This window comes from Typopeltis vanoorti, chromosome 19 (genome assembly GCF_054136105.1).
Source record: "Typopeltis vanoorti isolate ZY-2024b chromosome 19, IOZ_Tvanoo_1.0, whole genome shotgun sequence".
In the NCBI taxonomy this organism is placed as follows: Eukaryota; Metazoa; Arthropoda; class Arachnida; order Uropygi; family Thelyphonidae; genus Typopeltis; species Typopeltis vanoorti.
This window is the reverse complement of record NC_143567.1, coordinates 65,882,349-65,895,601: the sequence shown is the minus strand read 5'-3', so window position 1 is coordinate 65,895,601 and position 13,253 is coordinate 65,882,349. Positions and strand designations below refer to the sequence as shown.

The 13,253-nt window shown below is 35.2% G+C and overlaps 1 protein-coding gene across 1 annotated transcript; it reads right to left on the bottom strand.

The window, feature by feature from the left end:
- Nucleotides 1-9,157: 9,157 nt before the first annotated feature.
- Nucleotides 9,158-12,879, bottom strand: KrT95D (phosphofurin acidic cluster sorting protein KrT95D). Its single transcript, XM_090408930.1, has one exon. It carries the CDS (start codon nt 12,247-12,249, stop codon nt 9,643-9,645), a length of 2,607 nt encoding a protein of 868 aa, XP_090265056.1. The 5' UTR covers nt 12,250-12,879; the 3' UTR covers nt 9,158-9,642.
- Nucleotides 12,880-13,253: the final 374 nt, after the last annotated feature.

Genomic DNA, 13,253 nt, shown 5'->3' with positions numbered 1-13,253 from the left:
TCTGTTCTTGGACCACTACTGTTCAATTTGTTCATTAACGATATAGGAAAGGATCTGAGAGGAACTGTTCATTTGTTTGCTGATGATGCAAAGTTAGGTAGAGCAATAATAAATGCACAGGATGTTGAAATTTTGCAGGATGATTTGGATAGTTTGGAGGGCTGGGCTAAGGAGAATGGATCCCAATTCAATGTGGCAAAATGTAAGGTTATGCATTTTGGGGTGAAAAGATTAACAGCAGTATACCACATTGGTGGAACTGTACTCCAGAAGATTGACGAGGCCAGGGATTTGGGAGTGTTGGTGGATAGGGGGTTGAAGTTTAGGGGGCACACTGAAAAAGTGGCTAAATCAGCTCATCAAATCACTTGGTTGCTGAAAAATACTTTAACAAGTTATTGTTCCTCTATATCGAGCCTTGATAAGACTCCATTTAGACTACTGTGCCCAGATATCGGTGCCAGGGTTTCTTCTTGATGAGGAGGAGGAGGTGGAGAGGATCCAGAGACGAGTGACCAAGATGACAGCAGGTCTATGGAGAACAGGTTGAAGATTTGTGGGTTACAGAAATTGATTGATAGGCAGAAAAGGGGTGATATGATTGAGACATTCAAATTACTGAAGGGTTTCTATAAGATTAATTCAGATATTTTTGAGAATAGAACTGGTGGTGGGAGGACTAAGGCCCATCCATGGAAGCTGGGCAAGAGTGTGGTTAGCAAGGGTGTTAGAGCTGGGTTTTTTAATTTTAGAGTGGTAAATGAGTGGAATAAGCTGAGAGAGTCTGTTGTGGGTGCTATGACTGTGAATGAGTTCAAGGCAAAGTATGATAGATAGTGTGTGAATGTCGAATAGTTGCAATGGACACGATAGGCCTCCCTCGATGAATCTAAGGACTCCTTGGAGTTGCCCATACTACTACTACTAATAATAATAATAAATTAAAGAGTATTGGTTCTAGTATAGAGACCTGGGGCACTCTACTAGTCACCCTCACTTGTGTTAAATCCACTTCACCATAACACCATTCTCTGATGTCTATTAGCCCATCCATGTCACCAGCCTCGTATCCATTCCCATTTGTTCCAATTTATGTAATAGTTTCCCACGTAGCATTCTGTCAAATACCTTTGCAAAATCAAGAGGAATCATGGTGTAGCCATTTCCTTTATCCAATTCTGCTGTCACCTTATTACAAAATGTGAATAAATTAATGAAGGCAGGACCTATCTTTTACAAAGCCATGCTGTTCCCTATACAGTATCATATTCCTATCCACCTGTACCTGAATTTTACATAACGTTTCCAGTACTTTAACCACCACTACAGAGATACTGAATTGACCTGTAATTTGCTACTACTGTCTTGGAGCCACCTTTATGTAATAGAACTATCTTACCCTCTTTCCACTCCCTTGGAATCTTGCCAAAGCTGAGACTTTGATTAAACAACTTCTTCAGAGGCACTGCCAGCTCACCTGCACATTCTTATAACACACAAGTAGATATACCTTCCAGGCCCACTGCTGTATTCACATTGATATTTTTCAATATACCTAGTACCACCAGTTCATCTACCTCAATGCTTACATCATCAATGATATACCAATGCAAAGTGATTACTTAGTAACTGAAATATTTCTTCTGCTTCTGTCACTTTCCTGCCATCAACACTGAGTAAAATCAAACAACAAATTACATGATAACCATAGTAATTAACTTTAATGAAATAAAAGTAGAGATATTTCATACCAGATATAACAGTACATCATCAGTGCGTATAAAAAAGCAAATCAAAGCGGGAATACAAGGTATACAACAACAGGTTTACCAATTAAAAATGGTTACCACGTGACAGAAATTAATATATCAATAAATAAAAATAATTTTATCAACTGGCCACTGTTTTTAATTGATAAACCAATTGTTATATACCATGTATTCCCACTTCTTTGATTTGCTTGTTTCTACACATTGATGACGTACTGTTATTTTTAATACAAAACATCTGTACTTTCATTTCATTCAAGTTAATCCTTTATCATACTTTTACCTCCTTAACCTTCTATCTTGTGCTTTATTATTAACATTTGACCTCCATAGAGTCACTCATCATGGGAGGTACACACTATTGCACTCTATGCTTATCCAATCGTGCCTTAAACTGATTCAATGTTTCTACACCCATAACACACTCAGGCAATGCACTCCATTCACCAACCACTCTCCATGCAAAGTACCTACTCCTCTTATATGTCTCGATCATACCCTCTCCCTCTTCCTGCTATTCACGAGGCCCTGAAACTTACATTCTCTCAACCTGTCCTCATACTCCACATTCCAAAGACCACTGACCACCTTTGTGAATCTTCTCTAGATCCTTTCCAACATATCCTCATCACCATGAAAATCAGGCAACCAAATCTGTGCATAATAATCCATATGAAGCCTGATCAAGGCCTTATATAATGGTATCACAACCTCTATTTCTCCATGTCAGGGTCCTCTGCATCACTGCCATTATCCGATGTGACATCTTCACAACTTGTGCAATGTAGTCCCTGAATTTCAGGTCCTTGTCCACAATTACTGAGATCTTTCATCTCCTCTACTTCTGTTAAAGTTTTCCCATCAAGTGTATGCTTTGCATCCCATCGTTGCTTACCAAATCTCAAAACCTCACAGTGTGCAACACTGAACTAAAAGTTTCACTTACCTGCCCATTCATGCAATATGTTCAAGTCCTCTTGTAAGGACTTAACATCCGTGTGACTCTGCATTGCTCTCCCCAGTTTTGCATCATCACTAGTTAAATCCATTCCCAATATCATTAACATACAATTGAACAATAATGGTCCTAAAACTGACCTCTGTGACACACCACTAGTGACCTTTCTCTTTCGGGATACCACACCCTCCATATACAATTTTCTGATACCTATCCAACAGCCAGTCACTGATCTAACTCAGAAGTCTGTTATCCAATCCCATCTGTTTCAATTTATATAAGAGCTTGTCGTGTGGCAGTATATCAAAAGCCTTTGCAAAATCTAAGTGCACCACTGCATATGCATCTTCCCTATTTTACATTTAATAGGGAGCTTATATAACTTCTAATGACATTTGTTCCATAGTTTCTTATGCCATGCCGCTGCTCCAAGTTGCCTACTAAGTTTGTCATAATTGTCAGCTTTGTAGTTCAATCTTAATCCTTTCTTGACTGAAATTTCCACATGTTGAGCAACCTCCCAGAACAAGACTGCATGGGTCTTGTTCTGGGAGGTTGCTCTTCCCAGTCGGAGGTAGAGTTATTACTGCTATTACAGATAGATATTCTGATGCTATTATCAGATCCAACACTCTCAAACACCTGCTCCCTTCCATCACCTGCTGTTTCAGGTAATTATCTCTTAGTAACTGTATAAATTCCATTTTGCCATGTGCCCTTTTCTCCTTCCAATCTATATCACCATAGTTGAAGTCTCCCATGATAATTCCTCGACCTGAATCATTGTGCTAATCTTCTGATGCATGTCATCCACATCGTCTTCTGGACCCCCCCCCCCAGTCTATAGCAGCAAACCAACAATATATTTTGTCCTATTAGCTCTATCTCACATCAGACAGCCTCAAATGAACCATTTCCATCAGATTTACAATCCTCAAACTTTTATTTTTGTTGGTTGAAGTTCTTCAGCTATCATTAATAACATCCCTGTTCCTGCCGTATTTCTTCTATCTTCTCTGAAAATACGTATCCATTACATTCAATCCCTGTAACTACATCATTCTCTGACATGCAGGTCTTACTGATGCCAATAATTTTGGACCAAGCTGAGCTGACAAATACTAGAATCTCCTCTGCTTTATTTCTCATACTTTCTAGACACATGCTTCATTGCTTCCCCCCCCCCCCCCGATATCTTTAGTTTCCCTGGTTTTGTTCTTCCAAACTCTCACTGAACAACACTAAGCACCAAAACCATTTAAGTGCAGTCCATCTGGCATATACAGTTCCTTATGTCCATCAAATTCGCTCAACACATCTATAAACTACACACTATTCCTCCTGCACAATCTTCTCATCAACAATCATGGCCCTTCTCAATTTTATCATATCTTCTCTCATTGCATATTTCTCATCTTTTAAATCATTTGCATCTGCCAAAACAATTAATTCATTCGCTTCTTTCTTATGCAAACTTAAAGTTTCACTAACATTTATCTTCACAACTGGAAAACATGCTTTTGTCAGTTTCTCATTACGTATACCTCTTATCAAATTCCCATACAATACTATCTCTTTTCTCCCAGTCTCTTGCACTTTCATGCTTTTCCCCTTTAACCTTTTCTTTCATTCTCCATTCTTCTGTACCAGATGCCAATCATTTCTCCAGTAGCTCAAGATCACATTTTGTCCATTGAAGGAGTCCGTGTATGGTGCAACTTCTCTGTGCTAGTATCTCATCTTCCACATTATTTTCAACCACTTCCTTAAAACTCTCATTCATATTTCATGCACTATCATTCACTGCTTCCACTACATTCTCCACAACACTGACAATCCTGCCTTATATCCATAATATCACATGCTTCATTCTTGTGTTAACAAATTGTTTTACAGAATATACCACTTCATGAGATCAAACATGCTTGCATATTAAAATAATTGCAACCCTCCCATAGCAAACTAATTCCATAGAAACCATGGTAATATTTCAAAAAGAGAAGATTTTTTTTAAATGTAATCATTCTAGAAAGTCTTTGAACACAGTGTTCATAACAGATTTTAAAAAAATGCATGTGTGTGACAAAACCAGAAGTGTATCCACTCTCCAATCAGCAAGCTGTGGGCTCAAATCCCATTACAAGCATGGATATTTGTATTTTCTTTAGGTGGAAGATGAATTTCATTGGCCAGTGGTCTAAGACTACCACCCTGCTTATTAGAGGCCTGAAAAAGTTCCATGTTGGTCTCCAGTCCTGGTAAAAAGATAAAAATATAATATATATATAATCAAAAATATACAAAAATAAAAAAAATACTTTAACCTACCTATGCATACATGAATGTACTATAGGTTGACAAATAAATCTTTTGTAGGTGAGACCACATTTCAACCTATTTTGTCTAGCACATATTAAAGAAACATGCTTAGTAATCAAATCACATCTGGTGATTTTTCTTTTTTTTTTTTTTTTTAAAAATTTGGCCCTGAACTTCTTATATTCTATGAACAAATATAAGCACTTCCTGTTTGGCAATAGTTAATTTTTTTTTTCCTCTTTGTTTCAGACTGCATTAAAGGAAGCAAAAGCCTGGAGTAACATGTATAGTATCCTGAGAAAAGAAACTTCATTTGTTTCACAAATGGATTTTTTTTTTTGTTGATCCCACCATCCACAAAAAATTGCAAACTTAATTATCAGGTCCACAGGTGAACTACGGGCTACATATCTAGAAACATTACTTTATAAGACAAATGTAGACTTTTTTCCCCTATTTTTTTTTTTTTTGACAACTATCCCCCTTCAGGCATGTCATAAGTAAGATGGTAGTCTCATACTGAGCAATGACATTTAATAAAAAACGCTAGTCACCGATATTAACCACGCTACCTGCCAAGATGTCTATAGACATCAGCGAAGTGATATTAAAATTGCAATACCATTGATATTACATTAAAATATATGATGCATATGAGGATGCGTATTTGATCCATAATGGCTGGTAAGGTGGTTAATGACAAGAAGCTATTCTTGTCAATAGAAATGAAAGCAAGGGAAGAAAACAAATGGCAGGGAGTAGTAATGTTAATAAATAGATTGCTGTTTGCTTGCCTCATATTCTAGGATTAGGTGCAAAAAAAGTGGAGGTAATTACAACACTAATTCAAATGAGAACATCAATAAATAAAGCCTTGAAAGACTATGATTAATGCAAAATAATGTATTTTATTCTACTTAAATATCTTCTCCTTATGTTTTAGGTTCAATGGCCTGTCCAAGCTATATAAACTTAGCTTCATAGCAACCTAATTAATACTATGCTAGGGTGATTAATCATATCCACATAGTCTGCTATGTATCAACATCTGTCAATGTCTTATGAAATGAAATACCCAAGTTTCCAGGAGTAAAAGTCAGGCCTCCTTTGTATGAAGCCAGATATCTGCCTTCAGTTAAAATGCCCTTGAAAGGTTCCTTGCATCTTGGACCGGATTCAAACCTTATTTCAACCAATGCTCTACCAATTTAACTATGGACTCTATTAATATGCACTGATATACATATAATTATGATTACAGTAAAATATTATTAAGTATTATATGCCACCACAATGAGTCCAGAATCATTGTATGAGCTTTACTAATATGATCCACACTATACAATCGCCATCAGTCATGTCATAATGATGATGACAAATTACTTCGATTTCCAAACTCTAATTCACACAGCATTAATAGGTTCTGAAACTTTTTATGCAGAATTACGATATAAAAAATAAATTAAGCATCCCTCACTCATATTATGGCATTTTATGAGGGCACTGATCAAACTGATAAATTCTAAACAAAATAATCCAAGACTGATATGATAAACTCTCACCAAACTCCTTAAACAAGGATTCTACACATTTCTATCCCACATCAAACAGTACAGTTAAACTGGACTTGTTCCTATAACAACACAATTAAAACAGGCTACAAATCTCTAAACAACTTCCACTTCATGAGACAAATCAAGGCCTACCAGGACCTTCTTTCCTTCTAAGAGAGAAGGCCATGTTAATATGGATCCCAGAATTTTGGACACAGGATGGACCAACGTGGTCAGAAAAAAAACAGTATATTTAGCACAGGCAACCAAAAAAGCAGAGTAGCACACATGCCACAGATAAAGGAAAATTCATCAGATGGAAGAATAATTATATTCATGACAGTGACTTATACAATGAAACATCTTTAATAATAAGTTTAATAATAATTTTTAATAAGAACCTCCACAATGCAATTGGAAGAATGGGACATTGCACTCTTCACCTGGAAAAGACACAAATTTCATTCTTATAGTGAGAAAGGAATCTTTATGTGAGCTTTTTCAATTGAAGTTGAGTTTGCCAATCTCATTATAGAAGTAGAAGTTTTTTTTATTCCCAGAAACTCTGGTTTTTCATCAAGCACACAGTGTGTTGATGGTAGTAAGTATCACTGTGTGTAATTGGAGGATGAAGTATAGGTCATTGGGAGTTGTACGTAGTGGAGTAGAGTGTACTCCCACAGTGAGTCCTTGGAGGTGTCACATAATAATAGTAATAAAAATTATATTACATTTATTAAGAGTGTATGAAGAATTACCACAATGAACAAATCATTAAAAATTCACCCATTTTGTGAGCTGACTCACAAAACCTTCCAGTTCTCCCCAAGTGTGGTCTATGGACCCCTGGTAGACCCCAAGACCCTTTTGCGAGGGGGAAGAATCGCAAGGTCAATTATCTGAAAAGCTTGAATTGATGGAAAAGTTGAAACAGATATGAGAATCTAGTTGTTTTTTTATTAACCCAGACATCAAAGACATTTGCAAAAATGTAAAACATACAATGCAACTTTACTCACTCATTTTTTATTTCCTTTTTTTGGTGGGGGGGTGGTGGTACTTTTCATTAAAAAAAATGTTAACATGTATATTATTTCTGGGAAAACTCCCATGTTAACATGTGTTTATTAGTTATTTTGAAATGAATTAATAAATATTTTAAAAATTGCTGTTTTAATTTCTAATGTGGTAAATATCAATAGTATAATAACAAAAGTCCTTTGGAATCCTCAAATTTTAAAAATGTAAAGCGGCCCTAAGACCAAAATTTTGAAGGCTGCTGCACAAACCCATTCAAGGGTCAGATAACTGAAAGTGCTTTCACTTTATGATTGGATAACTGAAATTTTATACAGAATTTTCTTGCACTATATTGCCCACAATGTACAATAATCAAATCAAAACTCCCATGTTAACATGTGTTTATTAGTTATTTTGAAATGAATTAATAAATATTTTAAAAATTGCTGTTTTAATTTCTAATGTGGTAAATATCAATAGTATAATAACAAAAGTCCTTTGGAATCCTCAAATTTTAAAAATGTAAAGCGGCCCTAAGACCAAAATTTTGAAGGCTGCTGCACAAACCCATTCAAGGGTCAGATAACTGAAAGTGCTTTCACTTTATGATTGGATAACTGAAATTTTATACAGAATTTTCTTGCACTATATTGCCCACAATGTACAATAATCAAATCTCTCTGAGATTTGATTAATACAATAATCAAATCTCAGAGAGATTTGATTATTGTATTACCCCCCCCCCTCTTTTTTTAAAAACATAAATAGCACTAATGGGACATTGCACCCTTCATTTTACCCCAATCTCAAATTGGTAGATGGGGATAAAATGCCCTGTCATCTACATTGTAGGGATAGTATAACAAACTAACCAAAATAAAAATATATATAATTAACCATGTTTATTGTTCAACAAGTTCTGAGAGTGGTGATGATTATAACCATTATAGTATATATATCTTGATACATTACCAACTAATATGATTTTATACCAAACATTTGAAAACCCATACCTGCTGAATTTTTCAAGAAAAAAAATGCTTAATTTTTTGTTTTTGAACTCAATTCCATCAAAAAAAAAAAAAAAAAACATAAAATAGCCTATTATAAATTTTAAACATTTTAATTATAAATTTTTATAATAAATTTAAATATTTTACATTTAAATTATTAATTATAATTTATAACTTTTGGAATTAAGGAAGAAAGTAAGACATGAAAACAAGACCATATCTTAAAAAATGAAAGTTCAGGAACTTTTAGCCTAGAAACATTAAAAAAAATAAGAAAAACAGTAATTTTTTTAATGAATATTAATATAATGCACACACCAACAGGTCTATGTGAATCAGCTGAGTTATTACGAATTCACATACCAAGATAATTACATCACGTAATTATGTAAAGGTTTTATTTTGAAAAAAAAAAAATTAAACTAAGTATTCAAAATGCCATATACATTTAATGACTAAACTGAGCATAATTCAAATCAATGTTTCTAATATTAATGAATTTATGATGTTTCAAAAACAAGACTATTTACTGCGGACAACAGTTTAATTCTCTTTAGGGACAGCAATACACAAATATCACATTTCACAAATAGTTTCTTAAAAACAGTTTTACTTTTATAGGTACATGAGTATGACTTTTTTGCTACAGCAAATCCTTCGGTATTTGTACACAAAACACTTACCAAAAGGTATTTTGTTGTTACAGTTATTACAGCAAATCAAAGGGTGACTGCAAATAGTGTCTATACTAGCAAAAAAAAGTCTGTGACATGTTCAGCAATTTCTCACATTTTCACTACACTGTCACCATAGGAACACTGGCACTGAATCTTGTGACCACAAAAAAAGGGGACATTAATTCCCAGAGGCAAATTATACATGCTGCTACAGTACAAAACTGATTGCACATTGAATCTATTACACCATACTACAAGTTCATGGCACTAAAATGGGCACAAAAAAAAATTAACTACTGACATGTGGATGTACGAAGTTGTTTATCATCATGTTTAGGTCATGTGTTCTTGGATACTAAAGACTGCCACTGGAAAATACTTAATGTGGGTTTGCCACTGAGAAGTTAGTTGAAAAAATTTCACACTACTCCACTCAACTCCATCTATAATCACCTTCAGAGGAATCTGTGGAGTCTTACATGAACATATAAGCCTATGGATACCCTCTACCTGTTGATAACGATTATCAGGTTCTCTTTCTTTCTCTCTCTTTTTCCCTAAACGCATTATTTTTTGTTTTTTCTCTTTTATGATATAAGTTAAAGTCAGAAATGAAGTGTTTGATTCTCCCTGAATAGGAAGGCGTGAAACTTGCAACGTGCGGAATGTGTTCTTCAAGCTATATTTTGATGTTTCTGTCTTCTTACCTACATCACCACGAGTCCAGTAGTCTAACTGCAAATCCATTGTTTCTCCTGTGGCAGGAAGAGACTGTGTAGTAGTTGTACTTCCTACAAAGGAATTTGAAATACTGGGTGAATTTGGCGGAGTGGTACTTTCCCTTGGTACTTTTTCAGAGATCGAATTAGCAGGGGGTGAACTTCCAGGAACAACCAAACTGGTAGGTAACTGTTCTTCAATGTCTACAGATGTCTGTGTTCCTTCCATCATGCCAATTTTTACATCACTGATGAATGGTATGAATACCTGACAAGATTCATCATCTGAACTTTTCTCCTTATACGTTACCATAGCTTCAGCTACAGGAATTGGCAAAAACCCATTTGCACCATTCAGATAATTTAATATTCGTTTCACTGCTTCTTGCACTTCTGGATTAAGGGTAGATTCAGTAACACAGTGATCTAAAAGTTCCTTCCATGATGCATCAACAAAATTTGCTCCATAAGAGTTGTCTACTGTACTTAAGTATTTTGCAACAGTGCTTAATCCTACAGGAACAATGAAAAATCTTACATAACCTTGCCATTCAGGAGGCTTGGATGAAAAGTGCTCTACATATAAGCGTAACACAGAATTAATAAAATTATCCAATCCTAAAATTCCAATTTTTATCGTTGATGGTGCTCGAGAATTGCAGTTACAAAATTTTTGAATTTTATTCATTAAACAAGACACTGATGCTCTCAAATCTGAATTAGAGCTCACTGTAACCACCCATTGCTCACGATCCTGAAGCTGGTATGCTAAACAGCTGCCGATTCCATCTACTGCACTGACTAAATACATGTGATCAGGAATAGTGTCATCAGATGGAAAAATTTTTGCTAGCTGCTCAAGAACTGACTTCTGTGGACTACTTTCTGAATCTCGGGAAGCTGATTTTTCAGAAATTGGCTTTTCTTTCCCTTCTTTAATGCTAGATGATCTTTTATCTTTGGAGGAAGATACATTTTTCTCCCTGGTAAAAAGCCTAGTTTTTTTCTCCTTATCTGATGCTGTATGAACTAGAGGTTTCTTTTCTTCTCCACTTACAGTCTTTGGTGGACTACTTGCAGTCTGACTAGTATCTGTATAATATTCTTGATCAGTTCCTGACTCATGATGGTTTTCAATGTCTAGTTTTTTAATATTGTCATCACTCAATTTATCTGAACTAAGCTGATTTTTATCACTCAATGTTCCAGATGAGAAAAACGGTCTAAGACTAGGTTTTGGTGTTGAGGATATACTAACATCATCAACTTCTTGGCCACTATCAGTTAAATCCTCAAGATCATCAAATAAGTCTTCGATCTCCTGAGGATTCTGAGATATGAGTTCTTGTTCAAGTTCTTCTTGATATTGTTCAGAATCTGATACTTCTGTATCAGGAATTCTGAACTTTTTCAGCAAAGCAATAAACTTTTGCTTTATGTTTCTTTCAGCTGGATCTGGCCTGTCTTCAACATTTGAATTAAACATCTTCTGACTTAAAGCTTTCCGAAACTGAGATCTCCTATGATCCATACCACTCCCTGTGTGGAGGTGAACTGTGGCATCCTCTATTACTGGCTCACTATCACAGCCCTCCTCATTTGAAGTATATTCCTCCTCTTCATCTGAAAAGTTGTCCACTTCAGCTGATCTTTCTGCATCCTGAGGAAGCTTTCGTCTCTCTCCTTCTTCATGATCAACTGGCTGACTTGAGAGTGCTAGCATCATTACACGTGCTATGACTTCATTTTTTTCTTTTGCATCACAGTATAGCTCCAACTCTTTATCCATTGGTCGTTGTAAAACTTCTGCCATATTAATCGATCCTCCTGCTAAAGTTTTAAAGCCAAGCATAGCTCTGTTTTTATATCTCTTTCGCCTCTGCAACATGATATGAAGATGATTTCCACTGCGCTTTAAAAAGTGAGGATACTGCAATGAGAAAGTCAGATCAAGTTCAGTGTCTAAAAGACCACTATTAGGAATCAGAATTTCATTTGATCTTAATGTACGCTTAGAGCTTTGCATTTTCACAGCAACAATAACAGAATTTGAATCTCCTCCACCAAGAGGCTTCAAAAGTACTAGCCTTGTTAAATTCAAAGTACAAAGTCTAGGAATACAATTTGGGGGTGTTCTATCGACTTCCCATGCAGCAAATAATTTCATGGGGACAGGCTTACCCCACACATTTGTTATCGGCTTACTGGATTTCTCAGCCATATTTCTCTACAGTGAACACTAATAAATTAACACCACTATATTAAGACTTCATTTCTAGCGAATTTTACACAATCTCGGGAGCATGAAATATATTGAGATATGCATATGAAAATAATTCAGAATAAATTACGCTATACATACCAAGCACATATATTTTAGACTGGAACATTATATAGACTAAGGGTGAAATATATTTCCCAAGTTGAAATACAGTCTCGTAATACTACCCAACTTCCAAAATAATAAATAGTCATGGCTTCTATACTTCACATACACTTCTCTATATATCTTTCAGTTAAAATCCCTTCTAACAACTTGTAAAAGTATAAGCCGGGCTAACTGCCAAAGTGACAGAATCCAGTATAGCAAACATTCTACTTACTAGTTGACACGATACACTTCGTCGCTTCAAAAAAACGTTTCAGTCTATAATACACAGTGCAAAAACATATCACGTAGATAGTGCTTTAAACATTTCTTCAAAAATAACTTATTTTTTCTTTTAACGTGAATTCGATAAAAGTATCACTTTTAAATTTTTCTAAAAAAAATTCAGTAAACTTCCTTCACAGTGTAAACAACCTCCGGTTGGTGCTACACCCACAGAATAAATCCATACCCGTTGATTTTCTTTTTCATCGCTCGTTCTCTCTCTCTCTCTCTCTCTCTAGATATATATATATATAACATATATGTGTATCTATACTTCCGCCAGATGACTGTTGTGAAGTAAATTCCTTTCTGAATAATCAGCCAAAATTGCCAAAATTTTATTGTGAAAGGATATAAAATTATTTATAGAATTCTTTGGAAATGATTTTTTGGGAAATTTTTAGAAAATATTAGAGCATTCTATCCCAACAGTATTTCACCACCTTTAATTGCTCGATAATTTAAGCTATTGAGAGATATTTACCGTATGGATACGACAGGGATTTTTCAGATAGTTTAACAAAAGGAAAGGGAAAGAACTAAAGACTGTACTTAAAAATTCCTCAAGGAAG